General features: G+C 39.4%; 1 protein-coding gene across 4 annotated transcripts; it reads left to right on the forward strand.

Moving 5' to 3' along the window:
• The first annotated feature begins 45 nt into the window (after positions 1 to 45).
• Positions 46 to 21879, forward strand: LOC149114104 (uncharacterized). 4 transcript variants are annotated; one of them, XM_089286705.1, is made up of 4 exons: positions 46 to 225; positions 845 to 1210; positions 15882 to 16250; positions 21129 to 21879. In XM_089286705.1, exons 1-4 carry the CDS (start codon positions 109 to 111, stop codon positions 21492 to 21494), a joined length of 1218 nt encoding a protein of 405 aa, XP_089142831.1. In that variant the 5' UTR covers positions 46 to 108; the 3' UTR covers positions 21495 to 21879. The 4 variants fall into 4 exon arrangements, with proteins under 4 accessions (XP_089142831.1, XP_089142830.1, XP_089142829.1 ...); XM_089286704.1 differs by lacking the exon at positions 15882 to 16250 and having other exon boundaries at positions 47 to 225; XM_089286703.1 differs by lacking the exon at positions 845 to 1210 and having other exon boundaries at positions 47 to 225.
• The last annotated feature ends 1630 nt before the right edge of the window (positions 21880 to 23509 follow it).

The raw sequence follows: 23509 nt of genomic DNA on the forward strand, positions 1-23509 counted from the left end.
TTAAAGGCTGAGCACATGCCATCACAAAACCAGTTACGAAACCAGTTCATACCACACAGACGTGAAGTTCTACTGTTATAAAGTGTTGATCGTTTTGAGTCTTCAAGCATGGCACAGTTTATGTATTTTGCTGCTTTGTTGGTGTTGTGTGGAACAGGGGACTCAATGGAAACCACTACCAGCCCTCAACAACAAAATACTGGCGATACCAAGGACTTATGTGAGGTAGCAAGTTGAATATTAATTGCCTTTTTTAACGAAAATCAATCAGTTGTATATGAGATGTAAAAATATTTTGCATGATTTACAGTATTTCTTATTTGTGGCAGTTCAGTATCTGATTGAAACATAAAAGGCATATGTCTCTGGTCCCACATCGAGGCTGATATACTCAAATAAAAATTTAGGCGAAGCGATATAAGAATGTTTACTTCCCAAGTCATAGTAAAGTCTCTCAAGGAATGTTAATGATGGCCATGTTACTCCCAGTAACAATCGGCTTCACAAACGAAGAAAACATTGTTATGCAAGAATTAGAGGAACATATTTGACCTGATTAAAATATAGATATCAAGAACGTGACTATTGTCTAGAAATTGACAGGATTTTATCTTGTCAAAGCAGACCCGCAAGGCCACAAGTCCACTAACAGACACGCTGATACTAACAGTACTGTAAAAACAAGTAACTGCTATCGCTAAAGCAGTAATTATAAGAGACAAAAATGCAGATCGTTTTTCATGCCACAATATCTATCGACATAAGAAACATCTTGTTCTCGTGTTGTTTAAGTTTCACACTGTGTTTTTTAGTCCAGTGAATGCATTTGTTGCTTTCTTCTTAGAAATCCATATCTACCCACGGATTTCCCGGTATTCCAGGATCCAATGGTATGCCCGGAATGCCTGGCATTCCGGGGCCACAAGGACCGCAGGGAAGAGATGGAGTTAAAGGACAGACTGGTGACAAGGGATCGCAAGGAATGCTGGGACAAAATGAAGGAAATGAAGGGCCTCGTGGGAAGAGCGGACCGCCAGGAATGATGGGAATAAAAGGAGCGCGCGGAACTGTGGGCGATCAAGGAAAAAAAGGCGATAAGGGAGAGAAAGGAGAAAGCGTGACAAGTCCTTCTAGTGTAGTGCCACAAACCAACTGGAAACAATGTGTGTGGAAAAATCTGAATGATGATCGAGATAGCGGTAAGATCAAGGTAAGAGTAAAATGTTCGGATTGCCAATGGTTATCGGCAAAATTACTTTTATCACCTAATGTAAGTTAAAATTCAGATTCAGAATTCGACAAAGATTTATATGAGAGAAAATCATGCTGTTATTAACCGAAATGTTTTTTCAGCTGGTCTCATATCATGGTGACGAAACTGATATTACATCTTTAAAGTGCTACTGAAACGAAATTTTCGTACACTCTTTTATTAGCCCAATCTGTAGTTTCAAACGTGCTTAAAATAATATTGAACTTTATTTCTGTCAAATCCTACCGGAAAGTGCTTTTTTTAGCTGCCGAAATCGACTTTTTGGAGCAAGACTGTGTCCGGGCTCTGGAACCGAGTTTATAGACCTTGTGACGTCACGGGTTGTATTCACGCAGGAAGCGCTATAAATTCTCTCTTGTTTTCACTTGATTTATTCAAGTTTATTCTTCATATTATATTGTCGATACCTACCAGTTTTCTACCTTGTAATTTCTGTCCAGCCTTGACAGGAAATACACATCATAAACGTTGAAGGGCGCCAAAGAGTAGATTAACCAAAATGAATGCTACAGATTAGAACAGCTCAGTATACTTTTCGAACATCTTGAGTATTCGATTGGAGACTTCGAAGACGAGTGTGGCAACTTTTATATCACGTCCTGAAGCCTAAACACGATATATCGTCGTCAGTTTTCATCCTGGTTCTGAAATTTGGACTGTCCCGTATATCTTATGTCTATTGACAAGGTTATTGCATCAAAAGTGGTAAGCGCATCAGCCATCCGCACAATCACAAAGTTATTCACGGTCTACAAGCTTTGAGTCGAGTACTTCTTTGCCCACAGAGAGCATCATTTTATGATACTACTTAACAATTAGATTATGAGCATTTCTATGAGGTGATAGTTGATGAGGCCCAAGGCCTCATAGAAATCGAGAGCGAATAATCTAATTGTTTTAGTAGAATTCTGACTGAAATTTACTTCAAATAACGGTTTCCAAGTACTTCTCGAAGTATTATTAAGCTTTGCGCCTTTGAAAGATCTCTCGGATTGAATTGTCATTTGAAATTAAAGTTGTGTACGCGCGTTCATCACTTTTTTCAATAATTTCAAGGTTTTTAATGTCAAGAAACCGTTAATATCTTTCTTTTAGTCTTCTCAGGAATTAATTTATCCACTTGCATCAAAATATTCCTTCGGAACTTTGTTAAAACGAAAACAACGTCGCCATTTCGTAGACGACCTCCGGCCACTGCACTCTAATGGCTGATAGTATACGAGTAGCTCAGCCAATCAGATTGCAGCATTTGCATTAGTATACTGGTAGAATTCTACTAATAAATGGTAGTTGTTTTGGTAGACAAAGAGTATCTTTGAAAAATTGTGATCCACAGCAGGGGTTGCTGTATCGCCGCATACGTATCAGTGTAAACAAAGCGGGAATTTCGCTTCTCTTTCACACGTATCTCCCAATTGCAATATTTCACGGCCGATGGATTACTTTGAGTTCTTTAGCACATACTTATGTCTATGAACTTCATTTAATAATATCCAAGTTCAAAGCAATTCGTTAAAACGTCACTAGTTTACACTCCTTTCGAAGGTTTATTAAACAGAATTTGAACTAATTCGCATATATGACCTTTCGCCGCCGACATTGTCACGCTCTCTCTCGTTTCCTGAAAACATACCTTGAGGGTCATGGCAGCTTAGTTTACCTTTATAGTTTTAAATTAGCTCCCCCCATTTTAAAGAAGAGCGTTTCTTAAATTGTTGCTGTTGTGATAACGTAGGATGTGGCAGATACAACTGGACTAAAGGTCACTGTAGCACAATCTCGTCCGCGGTGAAACTCACAAAGCGACCGGTTTCCTCGAAATGAAGCTACTCGAAAACTCAAAGCGTTGTTGCTGCGATTCGTGCAGCAGCACTCCGGATAATATTTTCAATAGCCGCTTTCTCTTGTTTTCATGTCTCTTTTACTTTATGAGTGTAGATATTGTTTAACTGAGCGCTGGCCATTTGACCAAGTGTCCCGATCATTTTGCGATTTAAGAAGTCGCATTCGTTTGTTTGCCTACATAAAATATCCTGGAAATATCCAGTTAAATAGACTGAAAAGCCCTGTTGGTGTCCACATGTTGGGCTCCCTGCGTAATACAGGCGAAATCGATCGAGGTTGCGGTAGTCTTAGCAAATTCAGCCGCCCCGCTTGATTTTTGCTAGGGCATGTCACGGCCAGTAAACTGGTACCGTTTAAGGCTAAGACATGTGATAAGACATGTGGCGAACATGCGAGTACCGGTATGTGAGCAGGCCATGTGAGGTCGTCCTTCCGCTGGATCTTTCTTTGACTTCTTTTCATTCAGTCGCCGTACGCTTCGCTATTATATGCTCTCAGCGTTAGATTTAAGTGAATTTAAACGCTTCGACGGTAGCATTTACCGAAATCTGCGGGAATTGTTCTTGTTTTTTAACACGACTTCGCTTTGGGATGTTAACCGAGGGAACACCAACATTTTTGATTGCACATGCTGATTAGTTGGTAGAGTTGGTAGAGCCGCGGACTTCTGTGTGGGAGGTCTAGGGTTCGAGCCCAGACCGGACCAACACTCAGGGTCTTAAAATAACTGAGGAGAATGTGCTGCCTTTGTGATGACATCTGCAAATGGTTAGACATTCTAGTCTTCTCGGATAAGGACGATAAACCGTAGGCCCCGTCTCCTGCATCTTCACGGTTATGGTCAGCAGGGGACGTTAAAGAACCCACACACTTATCGCAAAGAGTAGGGCATGGAGTTCCCGGTGTTGTGGCCTGGTCTTGTTCCGAAATTACATTGGGGGCATCTGTAAAAATAAATCCTCATTCGTTGTAAACTGCTCAATTGCAGTCTGTCTAAGACCCCCGCAAAGTGTTGTAAAGCGCATTGAGCATATGGAAATGCGCTATATAAATACCGTCATTATTATTATTTATTAGTTCCAGTCGCGACAGATAGCTCAGTCTCTATCCGGTCGAAATTTTACTGTCTGGAATCGGTGGAAAAGTACTCTAAAGGCAAGATCGAAAAGTCTGCGTTATTCATCAGGGGAAATGCACGAATCAGCCGCACGGAGTTTGTTTACGATAAACGAGCACGCGATTGCAAATGCTTGGTTAAATTTTTGTTTCCAGCTTAGAATAATGTACGTAATTTAATATTCTATGAAACTTCTGAATCTACAGAAACTGGCGGCGTCACGCAACGTATCAACAAATCGTGACCTCGTCACTAGCATGGACTTTGACATTATGCATATCTGACTTTAAAACCTCGGTTGCTGCTGAAAAATGTTGATTTTTAGCAATAGACAGAGGTTGAAAGTCAGCTGGTGAAATTATTTATTTAAGTTCTACATATTAAAGTGAGGGCGTCGAACGCACTCTCATAATCTCTGATTACTACTAGTTATTAAATGTTATTGGCCCTTCTATTATTTAGTTGAGTGTGGACTGAGTACTAGGTATTATTAGACGGTGCTTGGCGTGTTTTTGTTGGAAGGAAGGAGAAGGAGATTTGATTTCATGGACGCTTGGTAAGGGTTTTGCATTGAACGGAGTTTGAGGAAACCATAGTGTTGGGGTGACTGAGATTTGTGTTTGGCTCATTTTTTTTTATTGCTAAACACATAATTATTTACATTGCCTTATTCTACTTACAACACGACACAATACTTAAGTTACTTACAATACACTACATTATTGTTATTATTATCATTATTATCATCATCATCATCATTATTATTATTATTATTTCTAACGCTTTTACAAACGTCACTTACAATACATCAAATAAAAAAAAAAAAAAACTATTTACAATACTTGGCATTACCTTACTTACTTACAATACGCAATAATTACTTATTATGACTTACACATTACGTTACTTAAGGAGTTACAATACAGCGTAATTACTTAATTATAGAAAAAAACAAACAAACAAACAAACAAACAAACTAAAAAAAAAAAAAGACCTCGCAAAAAATTACTGAGGGAAACGCCTTAAAGGGTGAGAAGGAATTTCCACTTCTGTTGAAATTCCCTTTCATCATTCAACGTGGCAGCAATATATTTTTCTATCTCGATTTTATCCTGCACTAATGAGATGAAGTCGCTGAAAACAAACATAGTATTATTTAGAGCGTTGATATAAAGAAAGTATTTGCCTAGCATTATGAGGTGATTGAGGGTCAAACGGTGAGTACAGGGACGAGTAATTCCAAAAAGCCACACAATAGCAGCCCTGCGGCGACGCCAGGCGGTTCTTCGTGTCCCCATGCAGTGAAACGATAAAACGATGGAAGAGTTCCGTGTCCGTTTGATCCGCGAGACAACGACCGTTGAAATTAGCTTGGTAACCTCGTCATGTTGGCAAACCAAGACTTGCAGGGGTACTAGACAGCAATTTGTCAACCAAACTTCTTGTAACACCCTCCCTCAGGTCGAATTTACAATACAAAATAAAAATCGTACAGAACGCTTCTGCAAAATGGCTTCAAAACCAAAGAAACGTAAGATCAACGGCGAAAGCTCCGTAGAAACTGAGGAGATACAAACATTTTTGAAGTGGAATTCATGGAAAGTTCTCACGTTTATGCACCTTTGATTTGTTTGTGTAAAATATTCCCGAGCTGATAAACTGAATTTGCTTCAGATAGAGTATTGTGGAATTACGAATATTGTGAGGAAACTGTAATGGAAGGCAGCAAAACTTTGTTCAGAGCAAACGAAGAGAAAGAAAATGCCGCCGGCAAATTGAGCTCTGTTTTGCTCGGGAGAATTCTTAACGAATTATGGGGAGATGAAATTTAATTGGTGAAGCGAGAACCACGTAACTCAAAGGTGCATAAACGTGAAAACTTACCCTGACTTCCACTTCAAAAATGATTGTATCTTCTCAGTTTCTACGGAGATTGAGTCTAGTACCCCTGCGAGTCTTGGTTTGCCAACATGACGAGATTACCAAGCCGGTTTCAACGGTCATGTGTCGCGGATCAAACGGACACGGAGCTATTCCATCATTTTACCGTTTCACTGGGGACGCGAAGAGCCGCCTGGCGTCGCTCGCAGGGCTTCAGTTGTGTGGCTAGCGAATTGAAATGAAAGATCAACCTTTGCCCTTGAATTCTACGGTGGATTTGTGGCCCTGGGTACATTTTAGCCTAGGATTTTTGACTTCGTTCGGCAGGCTGTCCCGACCGTAGTGTTTGGCCTTGTCCTCTCTTTATGAAGGGAAAACCAGAATTCACAAAAGGCTGTTAAATCAAGTTAAATCGGTAAAATAACCACACCAGGATCAAACAACACACTTATGGAATAAGTTAAGCCATTTATATTGAGAATTTTCACCTTTAACTACCTCCATGGATATCTTGTAGAAAATCTAGGGCTTGCCACAAGTTGCTCAAAAGTTGCCCCCAAAAAAGTCAAAAGTTGCATTTTGTAACGAAAGTTGCTCAAAAGTTGCTCCAAAAAAAGTCAAAAGTTGCATTTTGTAACGAAAGTTCCTCAAAAGTTGCTACAAAAGGCCATAACTTTTTTTTGTCTCTCTCTTCTATTATTTGGTCTGATGCAAAAATATTCAATTTTTACAACAAAGTAAAATTTCTGAGCATTTTTTTGCAATTTCGCGTTGTAACCAGCGTCGCTGAATAAATTTGTTCACAAACGTATGAGTAAATACTACGCATCAATATCAATGTGACAATATTAATCTTGTAAAAGTTCTATTATGAGCCAATAAAATTGTCGTTGCTTTTCACAGTCAATACCTCTAACCATTATCATTTTCGCTGGAGTACTCAGTCTTACCCCCACTTATGCGGCTACCCTCAAAGGATCTGAATGACCTTTGTAACCTGAAACACTCGAATCAGTGGAGCGTGAATCTTCGTCCGCCATTTTGGATTTTCTTTAAAAAAACCGCTGACCTAACAGCCCGGCTGCATACATCTTTCGCCCATGATCTGCCCCAGGGGGGAGGAACTGCTCTTTTTTTCAGAGGAAATTCACAAATTGTCTACTGAAACATTGTAAAACTGGAAGCATGGCCAATTATAGCCCTAAAAGCTGCTCCGATATTTAGAAAACTAGAAATTGCTCAGAATGCAAAAAGGTGCTCGAAACAAAAAAAGTTGCTCGAAATACGAAAAGTTGACAAAAAGTTTTCGAGCAACTTGTGGCAAGCCCTAAGAAAATCCCATACAAACCCTTATGATTCGATGCCATCTAGTGTTGCTTGTGTGGTTCACAGAGAGAGCTTGGGCGGCCTGTGTATCTACAGACGTAAACTTATTGGGCCTTGATGAAACATCAAGCGTCGTTTACAATTCAGGCGAAACTCAAACTTGCAATTTTGTTTTACTTTTCGGTCGCGATAGACTGGCAAAAAACTCACCCAGATTGACTCACTCCTCTAGATTTAAGGGTAGCTCCTTACACCACGTTAGCCTGCGAGCAGGCTCACCTTTGAGTCACGCGCGAGCGATGATGGGTGAAGCAATCCGGCAGGGTAGAGTCTGGTGAAGAGGCGTCAAGAAAGTGAGCCTGCCTGTATCGACATTTTGTTCGCCGATTTGCCCAACCCCCGCCCCCACCCCACCCACCCACACAGCAGGGGCAAACTACATCATGAGCGCATGCACGCAGTCACGTGTTCGCCGTATAGTTTGGAAGAAAGTGTGTATGATTTCTGCAAAGCTGGATGTATTTTGACCCGCCAGCCTTCGACAACGAGAAACCAAAGCCTGCGTCATCCGGAAAGAAATGTTTTATAGCTCGGCGACGGCGAATGGCCGTGAGTTGTGGTAAGAAAACAAATCTTTCGTGTAGCTTGGCAACTGGCCAGAATGACCCTCAGACCTGTGCCAGGACTAAATTTTCGGATTTTTAGTTAGGCAAATTCATTGGTTGTCAGAAAACAAACTTTCTGTGCTTTGTAACTCGCTAAAAGGCCGTGTTTTGTAGTCAGAATTGTTAATTTCCCTACAAGATGTAAGATTCTAGCAATGTAAACAAATAGAAACACAAAATTTAAAAACATTTTGCGACGCGCTCGTTTATCAAAACTTTATTGTGTTAAGAAATATTTGTTACAAGTGTTGGTGATCTGAAATCGAGTTCTAAGTGTCAACAACCGTTCAAATGCCTTTCCTGGGAAATATTTTGTCCAGTACAATTTAATTTACTTCACTCGCAGATCGTTATCTGACATTCCATCAAACTTAGGGTGCGTCCAAGATTGGATCCTTAAATCCGAAAACGGATTTTGCGTTTCTTTTCTAAACAGATTAACCCAAGATCTCTTCGGATCATGGTGCGTCAAAGGAACCGAAGAATCCACTCTGGGCAAGGATTCTACGGTTCCTTTCCTTGCCCTGCCCGTTTTTCTTCCTTCTGTGATTTTTCTGTTTTTACCCAAAATAGAGGAAGGAAGGGGGCCCCCAGGCCCCTCTCCCAGATCCGCCACTGAATTTACAAGCATTCTAGACACAATGTATTGCAAACGTGCGTGATGGTAAGCGGGTAACGAAACAAAACGAAGTCGTTAGCCTGTTTACAAGCATCATCAAAGACCAGACTGCCAAAGGAAGATCACTTGGAATCAAGTGTTTGTCTTTGTTACACGTAAACTTTGACGGTTTTTCTTCACAGATTGTAGTGGCATTGCACTGATGACTAAACAGTGTTTTTTCTCAATGTTCCATGTTACCGTATAATTACTCAAAAACAAATTTCCATATGTTAAGTTAAGTTAAGCATGTGATGCAAAAATATTTGAAGGATAATCAACACGATAACCTTCATTTGGCGTGAAAATATGCTCGGATATCTGTCCTTGGACATTATCCATACCTCAATGCTATCAGTTTTCCTCGAGCTACGCTCTCGGAAAACTGTTCCCTTCTCGGAATAGATAATGTCCGCGGACAAATATCCGAGCATATTTCCGCGCAAAATGGGGGTTACTGTTTATTTAGAGTGGTTTTCAATTGAGTGTCGTTAAACCAAAACCAAAGTAATCAAGCCAGCCAATTACAAAGGACACAGACAGTACAGTGATTCAATTAAAACTCGAAGACGTTACATATAGCTGACGCAAAGCGCGGGTGAACCTGTGCGAGTAAGTCATGTTTGGTTTTGGTTTTACTTGTGATTGGATGAAAAAGTGGCGCGAGCTTTTTAAGCCAATCATGTAGCATAGTAGTGCAAAACCAATTACTTTAAGACACTCATGAAAACCGCTCCATCAAAGCTTTATATAATTTAATTGTAGCTTCTTCCACGGATGCATTCAGTTAGTTGGCTTGTAGTGCGAAAATACGGTGGAGTGACGAAAGGAGAGAGAGGCTTGGTGCCTTCCCGCACTGCGCTTCTCCCCTATTCTTTCGGTTGCGCCCCAGCTAACTGAACGCCTGATAGAGGCTTATTTAATTGTGACTCTTTCATTGATTCCTATTCGCATTTTACTAAATACAACTGGCTTATTTTATAGGGATTCATTACAGTTTTTTTCAGTTTTATTTTGTATGTTGCCATTTTAAAAATCAATTTCGAGTTGTAACACTAACGAGGTAAATTTGAAAAAAAAAAATAAAGGTCAAAAGTTTACAAGGTGGTACTCGATGGCTTTAACGAGGTCATCGTGTAAACGAGGGTTTTAGATATGAAAGTAACTGAGCTTTTGTTAGAACCCAAGGTGGTGTTTGTGTCAACGGGCCGTAGTGATCAAAAGGCGAGTTAAACTGTATCTCTTTTGTCATTCTACATATGTACTTTTCCTGCCATTACTTCACAGTCCCAGAGTCTACAAATACAGAGATAGAAATAAAAGGACAATTTTGAGTTTTTAAACTGGAATAACGGTGAATTTAATTATCCAGTAATGTCTCTGGACTTCCCATCGAAACACTGAAAAAACGAGAACACATGGCCGTGGCTGATAGCGCACGATAGCTCAGCCAATCAAGAGAATACATGGCGCTGGCTGATAGCGTACGATAGCTCAGCCAATCAGATTAATTGCAGTACTTGCATGAGTATACTAGTAGAAATTTATTTATCCAATTTATGTCAAAATGGTACTTTAATTGCATAGAAAGTCTGGGAATAACTTTCGAGTAAATCGAATTAATATCGGCCGGTGAAATGCTTTAAAGTTACATCAGAACTGACTTCACTCGGTATACATTACCAAACAGATTGCCGTTTGCATTGCACTAAGAACTTCCTATTCCATTTGTATTTATATTATGTTTTTCAATTTAATTTCTAATTGGGTTAATCAGTTAGCCGTGGTTACACCACATGATTTTCATAGCATGCGTCGAAATGTGTGGTTTTTCATCGTGTACATTTTTGCAAATTAAAAAAAAATTGTGAGCCTGATAAAAGTGATCTGAAAATGCATCCGTTGTCATCCTGCTTATTTACCATGATTGAAAATTAGAATTCGGCGAGAAAGTATAACGACGAGGGATTAGCACAAATATTTCTCTGCTATTCTTGTTGATTAATCATCCGATGGACTTACCCAGCTATACATCATAAACTTTTGAATTTAAATTACAATAATAAAAGCCCTGGATCATTATACCAAGTGAAAACCATATTGCTTTGTAACCTCGGTTAACTTTCCCGCAATAAGTAATGGTAATAGGACTGAGTGGAGTCCAATTCGGTCTGTTATCATAAGAGTGATAACAAAATCGGACGACCGCAGAGCGGGAATCCAATTTGTTTATCACGAGTATGATTACAGACCGAATTGGACGACACAAAGTCTTATTACCAATTAATCATAAAAATTACAGTTTCCGAGAGAAGAAGAATAGCCAAGTTATAAAAGAAAGGGAAAATTTGCGTTAAAATACCTACACAGGAGATGTAAACATTCTAAGGTCACCGTGCCTCCTACCGGCAATTAGGCGACGAAAACACAAAAGCAAGCGCGCGCGCATGCACGCACGTAACTACAACTTTAAATGTGATTGGTTGATTTAAACTACAACTTTGAATGTGATTGGCTAATTGAACTGTCCGATAACAAACTGTTCGATAACAACTTGGCAAGTGAATTAGTGGAAAGTAGGAGTTTTTTAAACCAATCACAATCGAGGAAATTGTAATTTTTACGATTTAATAGGTTTCTCTGCAAAAACTGAGTTTTCCGAGGTTCCTTGGCAAAAGACGATGTATAAAATAAATTATCATCATTACCGTTAATCAGGGCCTCTTCATATGAGCCCGGTCAACCGGGCTGGCTCGGTTTCCGAGATCTCTCCTCGCCACTCTTTCCTTCGTGAAATTTTCGATGTGTTCATATGAGAAGACGGGCTGGTCCGGCTACCGAGATCTCGGTTTTTGCGACCGAGACCTCGGCAACCGGGATGAAAATGTCTCATATGAACCCTTCAGCGCGGGTGACCGGGACGAAACTTTTTAGACAAAATAGCTTCGCTTTCCAAACATAGCGGCCAAAATGGCATAATTTTTGTCTTTAATGTATCTCCATTTTAGGAGTATGCGAATTAGTTTTATTAGTAAAGTTACAAGAGTCCACAAAGCCACGACAGTCGCGAACGATGCAAGTTTATGTTCCACCATTTTAGTTGTGTTTTTTGGACTTCATCCCGGTCGACCGGGCTGAAATTTCCCATATGAACAGACCACAAAATTGGTTCCGGCAACCGAGCCAGCCCTGTTACCGGACTCATATGAAGAGGCCATCAGAATGGCGAAGAGTCCTTTTTGTTCTCAACGGCCGCGTTTACCAAGAAGACGAATAATATGTCTCAGGCGCATAATGTGTCGAAAATTAAGTGCGTCTAGGTAAATACGAGACCCATTAAACTCTAGTTCTTTTTCACAAATAAAGTTCTTGGGAGAGAGATCGTTGGTAGCTTAATTACAGATTGAGTACATTTCCAATTCAGTGAAGTTGGTTTGTTTTATTTGCCTCGTATTTTTAAACTAGTGGAATAACGTCTCCGTTTCACGCGTCTTTCAGACGCATGAAATTGTTCAGAGTTCATCTGACGTTTAATGCAGCCTATTTCCGTATTAACTAAACGCATTATCCGTCTAAAACGCTTTATTCTAAGTCTTCTTAGGTAAATACGGCCAAAACGCTTACCATTTTTGAAAAACTTCAATTTAATCACATGTATCACGTGTTTCTTTAAAATCGTATAGCCTTCTTAGCAGTTGTTTCCTATTCGAGAGCACAAGCAGCTTGTGAACGATTAGGGCACGAGGCAAACAAGAAAAAAATGTTATGGGGAGTGGGGTAGATTTCCAATTCAGTCAAGTTAGTTTGTTTTATGCGTCTCGTATTATTCGTCTGAGAAGTATAACGTGTCCGTTTCATGAGTCTTCCAGACGCATGATATCGTTGGGTTCGTCTGACGTTTAATGCGTCCTATTTCCGTATTCACTAAACGTATTGCACGTCTAGAACGCATTTTTAGTCTTCCTAGGTAAATACGGCCAATGCGCCTACATATTTTGAAATTCGATATGTGGAGGCGGCTTGGTTAGGGAGGTCTCGGTTTTAAATCTTCCTCCCTGCCACTAGATGTACTTGTGTTCAGTGGTCCTGAACTCAAATTCCACACATCTTGTAAACAGCCAACTGAGATGGGATATTAAACAAGTTTCAGTTCTATGTACAATATTTGTTCCTTCATTTATAGTGTTCAATTAGCACAGCAGTGCTAAATACCATGAAACTGAGACACAGTGACATATCTATTTATTCTTATCATGTGTTTCTTGAAAATCGTATAGCCTTCGTAACAGTGGTTTCCTTTTCGAGAGCACAAGCAGCTTGTGAACGATTGGGACATGATGCGGAGGAAAAAAGTTATGGGGAGTGGGTTAGGGGATAAAAGCACTCTCTTCTGCCTCATCTCGTGCTTTTTGTTCCGTTCTTTCACCCCTTCTTGTTGGCAGGGCCTCTCATTCTCAGATTCCTCGTGCCTCTTTCGTTCCAAGAAAACAGGCGACTGCTTCGCTGACTAAAGCTTACAAAAAGTTACCCATATTAAAAGCCCTTATACAGGGAAGTCCTTTATTTGAGTTAAACGGGACGTTTCGTTGGATAGTATTTTCGTGTTTTCGTAAATTCTGGAATGCATGTGTTCAACGATAGCTGTCACCTTTAACCCTCTCGTTCCATTTTAATCTCAATGTATGTGTCTTGGTATTTTTCCAATTTGTTGTTTTCTCAGAGATAACAGCCCTAAAATAGAACATCTGGTAATGCTTTCACTCCTCGCCAGCGGTAAATCTACCAAATTGCTTAAGGTCTGTTCATTACATTTATGAACAAAGAATCCCTTCTTTATATTTCAATGCTGGAATATATATCTAATACATGTTAAGAAACAAACATTGGCCTTAGGGTTGAAACTATCCATAGTGAATTAAGTCGTTACGGTTATATCAAAGCGTTCCGCTGCTAGTTATCTTTTAACAAAGTTCTTATCTCTGCTGAAAACACCGCGAAGCTAATTAGTGCATTTCACAGTCCTGTGCCTTATCTTTAAAATTGAGTTTAAGACACAAGACGTGGTAATCCTGTTTGAAAACTATTATGAGAAAACATTGATTTCTGAGAGAGGAGAAATTTTAACCATAGTGAACAATTCAATCTCACCTGGTTTCTTTAAACTGACATTGTGTCGCAAAACATCTTTTTTAAATTAGTTCTTATGACCTTTACTTAATATACTCTCTGTTTGACGCTTTGGATGTTCTGCAATTCTCTCCAAGTCTTCTCTCTGACCCTGTCGCAGAAAATAGTAAAATTGATCGTATCAACCAGGGTAGAAATTTAAGTAATTGGTTAAAAATGTTCCGCTGAATAGTATTACTCCTTCATTAAACACAGTTGGTTAACCCATAAAAATTCCTGATTCTCAATATCATTTTTACACACCTTCCATTTGAAATAAGTACTCCATTCATGCCCAAATAAAAACCCATTTCATGCTTGAAATAATTGCAAAATGCAACCTCGTTATGTAGAAAAACCGGTAAAATCGAAACTACTCTTCTTTTACTGTAACTCTTGAATTACGGAGTACTCAAAGTCCCTCCGAAAGAAGGAGACAGGAGGTAACTCCGCATGTGTGTTGACAGCTAATGTTAGTGCAAGACTATGCCTGCTGGTGGTTATGTTATGAGAGGTCTCTTTATGTCTTACCTTGATTAAAATCTACTTACCGGGTTTTAACCTCAGTTTTGAGAAATTGCGTCTTATCTTCACTGGCTGGCATTAACGTACATTCCAATGTGACATTAGAAGACGCGCCTTAAAGGCTGAGCACATACCATCACGGAACCAGTTACGAAACGAGTTCATACCACACAGACGTGAAGTTCTACTGTTATAAATTGTTGATATTTTTATCTCTTGAAGCATGGCACAGTTTGTGTATGTAGCTGCTTTGTTGGTGTTGTGTGGAACAGGGGACTCACTGGAAACCACTACCAGCCCTAAACAACAAAATACCGGCGATACCAAGGACTTATGTGAGGTACAAAGTTGAATATAAATTGCCTCTTTTGCCTCTTTGCCTATGTTGAATATGAGATGTAAAGATATTTTGCCTGTTTTTCCAGTATTTCTCATTTCAGACAGTTCAGTATCGGATCAAACATAACAGGCATCTCTGGTCCCAAGGCTGATTACTAAAATAAAAACTTAGACAAAGCGATATAAGAATGTTTGCTTCCTAAGTCATAGTAAATTCTCTCAAGGAATGTTAATGTTGTCCATGCTGTTTCCAGTAAGAGTCGGCTTCACAAAAGAAAACACATTGTCATGCAAGAATTAGAGGAACATATTTGACCTGATTAAGAGAGGTGCAGGATGACACTCAATAGGTCTGATATAGACATCAACAATGTGTCCGTTGTCTCTAGATTGAGAAGATTTGTTCTTGTAAAAGCGGACCTACAAAGCTACAAGTCAAATGACAGACACGGTGACACTGAAATAACAAGTGACTGATACCGCTAAAGCAGTAAGAGACAAAAATGCAGATTGTTTTTCATACTGTAATATATATGGTGTTGTTTAAGTTTAAAATTGTGCATGTTTTGTTTTCTTCTTAGAAATAGGTAAGTCTGTATACGAGCCAAGTGGCTCATCAGGCCGGAGCTTATCCCGGTTTCTGTAGCATGAAGTGACCAGGAGCATTTCTTCTCCCCCTGGATAGGATGCTAGTTCATCGCAGGGTTACTCCCCAGCATTAAATTCACCGCCGGGTGCCCATTTTTATACCTGGGTGGAGAGAAGCACTGTGAGAGTAGAGTGTCTTGCCCAAGAACACAACACAATGTCCCCGACCAGGGCTTGAGCCCGGACCGCTCGCTCCGGAGTCGAGCGCACTAACCATGAGATCACCGTGCCCCCCAACTCTTATTGGAAATAACTCACAGATAATTCTTCAAAGAAATGCCTGTGTTACTATCAGTAAGAGTCGGCCTCACAAACTATCAAACGTCATTGTTATGTAAGAATTAGAGGAACATATTTGACCTGATTTTGTTCTCGTGTTGTTTAAGTTTCACACTGTGTTTCTTAGTTCAATGAATGCATTTGTTGCTTTCTTCTTAGAAATCCATATCTACCCATGGATTTCCGGGTATTCCAGGATCCAATGGTATGCCGGGAATGCCTGGCATTCCGGGGCCGCAAGGAGTGCAGGGAAGAGATGGAGTTAAAGGACAGACTGGTGACAAGGGATCGCAAGGAATGCTGGGACAAAAGGGAGAGAAAGGAAATGAAGCGCCTCGTGGAAAGAGCGGACCGCCAGGAATGATGGGAATAAAAGGAGCGCGCGGAACTGCGGGCGATCAAGGAATAAAAGGCGATAAGGGAGAGAAAGGAGAAAGCGCGACAAGTCCTTCTAGTGCAGTGCCACAAACCAACTGGAAACAATGTGTGTGGAAGGATGATGATGGTCGAGATAACGGTAAGATCAAGGTAAGAGTGAAATTATCTGATTGCCAATGGTTTTGGGAAAAATTATTTTTTATCACCTAATGTAAGTTAAAATTCGGTTTCAGAATTCGACAACGATTTATATGAGAGAGAATCATGCTGTTATTAACCGAAGTGTTTTTTCAGCTGGTCTCACATCATGGTGACGAAACTGATATTACATCTTTAAGGTGGCCGAACATAGTTTTCGCGCGCGCTTTTGCTGATGCACTTCAGCGCGCACACAAGGATTGCAAAAAACAAGCATGCCGTCAATAGAGCGATCATTTTATTTACTCAACACCTGCAGTATCTGTGCTATTTTTCTCTATAATTGAACGCAGTGTATTGATGGCTTTAGTCTTTTATCACAAAGATATGTTAGAAATGGTAAAGATGCAAAGAACTCAGCAATTCTCTGCTTCTTCTTTGTTACCGAAATAACCCAGTTAAATGCAGCGCATGGGTAGTAAGTAAAAAAGTTGCGATTGAATGAAAATTTGCATTCTCGGAAATACGCCTATTTCTCGAGAACCACTCATTAGAATTTTACGAAATTTCGCACGAAAATACTTTAGGAAATAAGTAGCTGGAGTATTGAAAATAATTGAACTTTAACAAAGGAAACTCTAGATATTCCAGTAAACCTTCAGCAAGGGATAATTAAAGATCTCTCTGTTAAATTATTAGCAAAATGGTGTTAACTTTGTGAGAATCGTTACAAGCTTGTTGTATGCAAATTATAAAGAAAATCTAATAACTAGATTTTCTGCAAATACACAAAACCGATTCTGAAGGTCTATTTATTTTTATTCGTGTTGCCAAGGCAACGGCACATACGTCAGCTTAACCATCAAAAAACGTAAATTTGTGTTGTTAACTTGCTTGCTGCCATTTTTGGCGACCGAGAGATCATGGGTTTTAGAGAAAAAGGTAAATGAAACACAGGTATCAAAAATTGTGTTCAGCCACCTTATAGTGCTACTGAAACGAAATTTTCGTACACTCTTTTATTAGCCCAATCTATAGGTTTAAACGTGCTTAAAATAATATTGAACTTTATTTCTCTCAAATCCTACCGGAAGGTGCTTTTTTTAGCTGCCGAAATCGACTTTTTGGAGCAAAACTGTGTCCGGGCTCTGGAACCGAGTTTAAGAACCTTGTGACGTCACGGGTTGTATTCACGCAGGAAGCTCTGTAGATTCTCTCTTGTTTTCACTTGATTTATTCAAGTTTATTCTTTATATTGTCAATACCTACTAGTTTTCTACCTTGTAATTTCTGTCCAGCCTTGACAGGAAATACACATCATAAACGTTAGAGGGCGCCAAAGAGTAGATTAACCAAAATGAATGCTACAGATTAGAACAGCTCAGTATACTTTTCGAACATCTTGAGTACTCGATTGAAGACTTCGAAGACGAGTGTGGCAACTTTTATATCACGTCCTGAAGCCTAAACACGTCGTCAGTTTTCGTCCTGGTTCTGAAATTTGGACTGCGACGTATATCTTATGTCTATTGACAAGGTTATTGCATCAAAAGCGGTAAGCGCATCAGCCATCCGCACAATCACGAAGTTATTCACGGTCTACAAGCTTTGAGTTGAGTGCTTCTTTGCACACAGAGGGCATCATTTTATGATGCTAATTAACAATTAGATTATGAGCTCGAGATTTCTATGAGGGGATAGTTGATGGGGCCCAAGGCCTCATAGAAATCGAGAGCGAATAATCTAATTGTTTTAGTAGAATTCTAACTGAAATTTACTTCAAATAACGGTTTCCAAGTACTTCTCGAAGTATTATTAAACTTTGCGCCTTTGAAAGATCGCTCGGATTGAATTGTCATTTGGAATTGAAGTTGTGTGCGCACGCTCATCACTTTTTTCAATAATTTCAAGATTTTTAATGTCAAGAAACCGTTAATATCTTTCTTTTAGTCTTCTCAGGAATTAACTTATCCATTTGCATCAAAATATTCCTTCAGAACTTTGTTAAAACGAAACCAACGTCGCCATTTCATAGACGACCTCCGGCCACTGCACTCTAGTAGGTGATAGTATACGAGTAGCTCAGCCAATCAGATTGCAGCATTTGCATAAGTACACTAGTAGAATTCTACTAATAAGTGATAGTTGCTTTGGTAGACAAAGAATATCTTTGAAAATTGTGATCCACAGCAGGCCTAGGGTTTCCTTTATCGCCGCATACGTATCAGTGTAAACAAAGCGGGAATTTCGCTTCTCTTTTACACGTATCTCCCGATTGCAATGTGATTGGTTGCGGCATTTACCGGGACAAGTTATACCATCTCGCGAGGTAGTATAACTTGGCTTGAATTTCCGGTCATATTGGCGAGATAATCGCTTCTTGTTTCTGGTGAAAACAGCGTGCATTTTTAATTCGCTAAACTCAAGACGAACTGCTTTCACTACATTTCCGGACTTTTCCGACTTTATCTAGCCAAAATTGTCCTAGTGAAAACACAACCTACGTTCATGTCTGTTGGAATTTTACTTCAGTATTTTCGTCGTAAGCTGCTCCAGTTTGAGTGAACATAATTAACTTTGGAGTGAAGTAAGACAGTGTCGAATTTAGTTATGTCTCGCTTTATATCAGTGACCAAGTTGTGTTCCGCTGCTTCTTCCGCTGCTTCCACATTACTCCAAGCTCTAAGTTTCACATATGTTGAAGATTAACAGCTTTTCCATAACACAGCGAAAAAACCAGTTGGATATATTTGGATATAGCACCGTTTCAGGACTTCAAAGTTTCCCTCCCTTGCGACGATTTCGCCAGAGTCTATCTCGACCGAAAATTAAAAAAAAAAAAAAAAAAAAAAGTTGCAAGTTTAAGATTCACCTGAATTGTAAGCAACGCTTGATGATTTATCAAGGCCCAATAAGTGACAATAAGGTTTATGTCTATAGATGCTGCTCAGTTTTATTTGTGTCCAAGTCCAATAAATTGTCTGTTGTCGATGAATAAGAGCGCCCGTCAATGCGTGTTTTGTACAGTCAGTAAAAGATGACAAATTGGACTTCCGCACTTTCGTGTGAAAACGTACATCGAACTCATATAATATCTCTAGTTTTTAAATATGTTGAAGGTTGATAAATGTTTGAGAACAAATTAAAAGCTTAGTTGAAAATATGTGAATACAGCAGAAATAATCAGCAAAGTTACGATGACGCTTTCTTTAATCAACTCGAATAACAATTTCGATTTCGTTGGTTGAGTTATCAAAACTCCTTGTCTATTTTATTTTCGCAGTGCAAAATTTCACTATGTTAAAGAAATACACATGATGTTAGTAGCTTTTGGCGATGGTCAAAATTCTTGCAGCATCTCAGCACAAACGACAGCGAAAGAAATCTTTGTACGCGTCAGACTTTCCTTTCCAAGACGTTTGCAAACTCGCCAAACAAACAGAAGCAATAAGCCTATCAAAAACAGGGTTTGGTTATGATTAAGCATTGTTTGGAAACTCACAAATTAACTCGATACCAGGGTAAAGAGTTTTCTGGCATAACTTTGCTTTACAGAACAAACGCAAAAACTTACCCGTACAACTAGCGCGAGTAGATATTATTCATTCGCAGCGCGAAATTGAAGTCTTGTTTTCGACCCCGAAAAACTCACCTTTTTCCATTGGCTCGGAGCATAAAGGTACATATAAGAGCCTGGTTCTTATTCCCTGCCTTATTCCCTGCCATCGCTATGAAAAAATCTGCAAGAGAATCTCGCAACTCTCACCATTTGATCACGCAACGTGACAACGTCTACGCGGGAGCCCCTGACATGTGCGTGGATCCGCGCGGATATATGACGTCAGGATGGCGCAATTTGTTCTAAAAATAGAAAAATTGTCCCATATCATAGGTGCGCACGGATCCCAAGACTTACGGTCTCCGTCTACGATTATGGCTCCTGGTAAGGAAGAATCGTCGAAAACTCAGAAACTTCATGCTATCATACTAGACACACAATTCCAGTTCAGAATTAAGTGGAAGCCCAGGTTTTCTACAATAGTAAATCAAAAACATGAGAATCAGTGAAAAATAGAAACGATAAGCCAAAAATAACACGCACAAAACCCTTACCGACTGTTTCGTTCTAAACAGGTAAACAATACGTCATGATGATAAAACATCTACGTCTACTTCTTTAGTTCAGCTATTTGGTGTTTAAGTTTGGCGACTCAAAAACTCAACCAAGAGTAACCTTTATAACAAGTGACCAAGGTCGCCGGATGCGGGTCCGTAGTGGGTGCGCAACGATATTACCACCTTCAGAAGCTTATAGAGTGTGAGTCTATTGATCACTGTCAAGATCGTCTGACTGGTATCTGGTCATAGATCATCGATTTAACTCTTTTGGGGGGCTCAGAACTCAAATATTATTTTCTGTGTAAATTCAGCTGGCAAAGTTCTTCATTATTAAATTTTGTCGGCCCCATCTATTATTGAGTTGGGCGGGGACTGAGTACTAGGTATTATTAGACGGTGCTTGGCGTGTTTTTGTTTGGAAGGCCGGGAGAAGGAGATTTGATAGTTTGAGGGAACGCAATCTACACCTAGTGAAAAATATAACACCATAAAGATATAGTGACGGTGGTCTTGCTGTTGACATTTTAGTGTAACGGTTACCATGATAACCAAACGTCTTTTAAGAGGCCAGTACTCCCAAAAACTCACCCAGATTGTCTCACTCCTCTAGATTTAAGGGTAGCTCCTTACACCACACTTGACACTTTCTACCGCGCAGCCAACAAAATATGATCGGTGTTCAGATATGATCCCAGTTAATGATACAAATACAACCAGTGTGATATAATTTATTGTTATGAGGACTGACTTGATTTCCTTTGTTTGTTCCAGGACTGCTCGTTTAATAAGTTGCAGTCTGATACAGCAATTAAAGTCTCATTCCAGGGAAATATGAGAGTCTATGGTTCTTCTAGTAAGTGTAACCGGTGGTTCTTCAAGTTTAATGGTAACGAATGCAGTGGACCAATGACAATCGAAGCTGTTGTGTACAATGGTTGGCCATCATCTGCTGGGAATCCCGATCTGCTTCATCATCGATCATTTGAGGGATACTGTGAAAACATCCCACAGGGCACGGTTAGACTGGAATTATGGGTAGGATTTTGTCCTAGTGGCAATACTTTGGGTGACGCTTACACTGGATGGACATCAGTGTCCCGGATAATGATCGAGGAAGTGTCTAGGTCCCAGTCCTAACTAATCAGTTCTTATTATGGAGATTGTCCCTACTTAAGTTCATGCTTATTAAAAGTTATTGTAGTCAGAACTGAAATTTTTGTGTTTTTTTGGGAAACTGTTTCAGCCGTACGGATGGTTAAAAATAAGGCCAGAAATGTGATCAGTGTAGCATAAAGATTTTCTAAATTAGAAAATCAACAAAAATTCAGGAAATGCATGTAATCTACTTTTCACGTGCACTTTACTTATTAATAATGAGAAACTAATTTTATTCCATAGTACTTGCATGTAATACCATTAAAATAATGATGACTACTTCACAGATTGTAGTGGCATTGCACTGATGACTAAGCAGTGTTTTTTCTCAATGTTCCATGTTACCGTATAATTACTCAAAAACAAATTTCCATATGTTAAGTTAAGTTATGCAAGTGATGCGAAAAATATTTGAAGGATAATCAACACGATAACCTTCATTTGGCGTAAAAATATGCTCGGATATCTGTCCTTGGACATTACCCATACCTCAATGCTATCAGTTTTCCTCTAGTTATGCTCTCGGAAAACTGTTCCCTTCTCGGAATAGATAATGTCCGCGGACAAATATCCGAGCATATTTCCGCGCAAAATGGGGGCTACTGTTTATTTAGAGCGGTTTTCAATTGAGTGTCATTAAACCAAAACCAAAGTAATCAAGCCAGCCAATTACAAAGGACACAGACAGTACAGTGATTCAGTTCAAACTCGAAGTTGTTGCATATAGCTGACGGAAAGCGCGGGTGAACCTGTGCGAGTAAGTCATGTTTGGTTTTGGTTTTACTTGTGATTGAATGAAAAAGTGGCGCGAGTTTTTTAAGCCAATCATGTAGCATAGTGGTGCAAAACCAATTACTTTATGACACTCATAAAAACCGCTCCATCAAAGCTTTATATAATTTAATTGTAGCTTCTTCCACGGATGCATTCAGTTAGTTGGCTTGTAGTGCGAAAATACGGTGGAGCGACGAAAGGAGAGAGGGGCTTGGTGCCTTCCCGCACTGCGCTTCTCCCCCATTCTTTCGGTTGTGCCCCAGCTAACTGAACGCCTGATAGAGGCTAATTTAATTGTGACTCTCTCATTGATTTCTATTCGCATTTTACTAATACAACTGACTTATTTTATGGGGACTCGTTACAGTTTTTTTCAGTTTTATTTTGTATGTTGCCATTTTAAAAATCAATTTCGAGTTGTAACACTAACGAGGTAAATTTGAAAAAAAAAAATAAAGGTCAAAAGTTTACAAGGTGGTACTCGATGGCTTTAACGAGGTCATCGTGTAAACGAGGGTTTTAGATATGAAAGTAACTGAGCTTTTGTTAGAACCCAAGGTGGTGTTTGTGTCAACGGGCCGTAGTGATCAAAAGGCGAGGTTAAACTGTATCTCTTTTGTCATTCTATATATGTACTTTTCCTGCCATTACTTCACAGTCCCAGAGTCTACAGATACAGAGATAGAAATAAAAGGACAATTTTGAGTTTTTAAACTGGAATAACGGTGAATTTAATTATCCAGTAATGTCTCTGAACTTCCCATCGAACATTGAAAAAACGAGAACACATGGCCGTGGCTGATAGCGCACGATAGCTCAGCCAACCAAGAGAACACATGGCGCTGGCTGATAGCGTACGATAGCTCAGTCAATCAGATTTATTGCAGTACTTGCATGAGTATACTAGTAGAAATTTATTTATCCAATTTATGCGAAAATGGTACTTTAATTGCATAGAAAGTCTGGGAAAAACTTTCGAGTAAATTGAATTAATATCGGGCGGTGAAATGCTTTAAAGTTAAATCAGAACTGACTTCACTCGGTATACATTACCAAACAGATTGCCGTTTGCATTGCACTAAGAATTCCATATTTATTTATGTTATGTTTTTCAATTTAATTTTTAATTGGGTTAATCAATTAGCCGTGGTTACCACTGGAAAAGTTGAAAATTTACAGAGTATGTAAATAACATGTAATTAACATGTAAATAATCAAAAAGA

The sequence above is a fragment of the Orbicella faveolata genome, unplaced genomic scaffold (assembly GCF_042242905.1).
Source record: "Orbicella faveolata isolate gen_17 unplaced genomic scaffold, um_ofav_v1 contig_14, whole genome shotgun sequence".
NCBI classification, from domain to species: Eukaryota; Metazoa; Cnidaria; class Anthozoa; order Scleractinia; family Merulinidae; genus Orbicella; species Orbicella faveolata.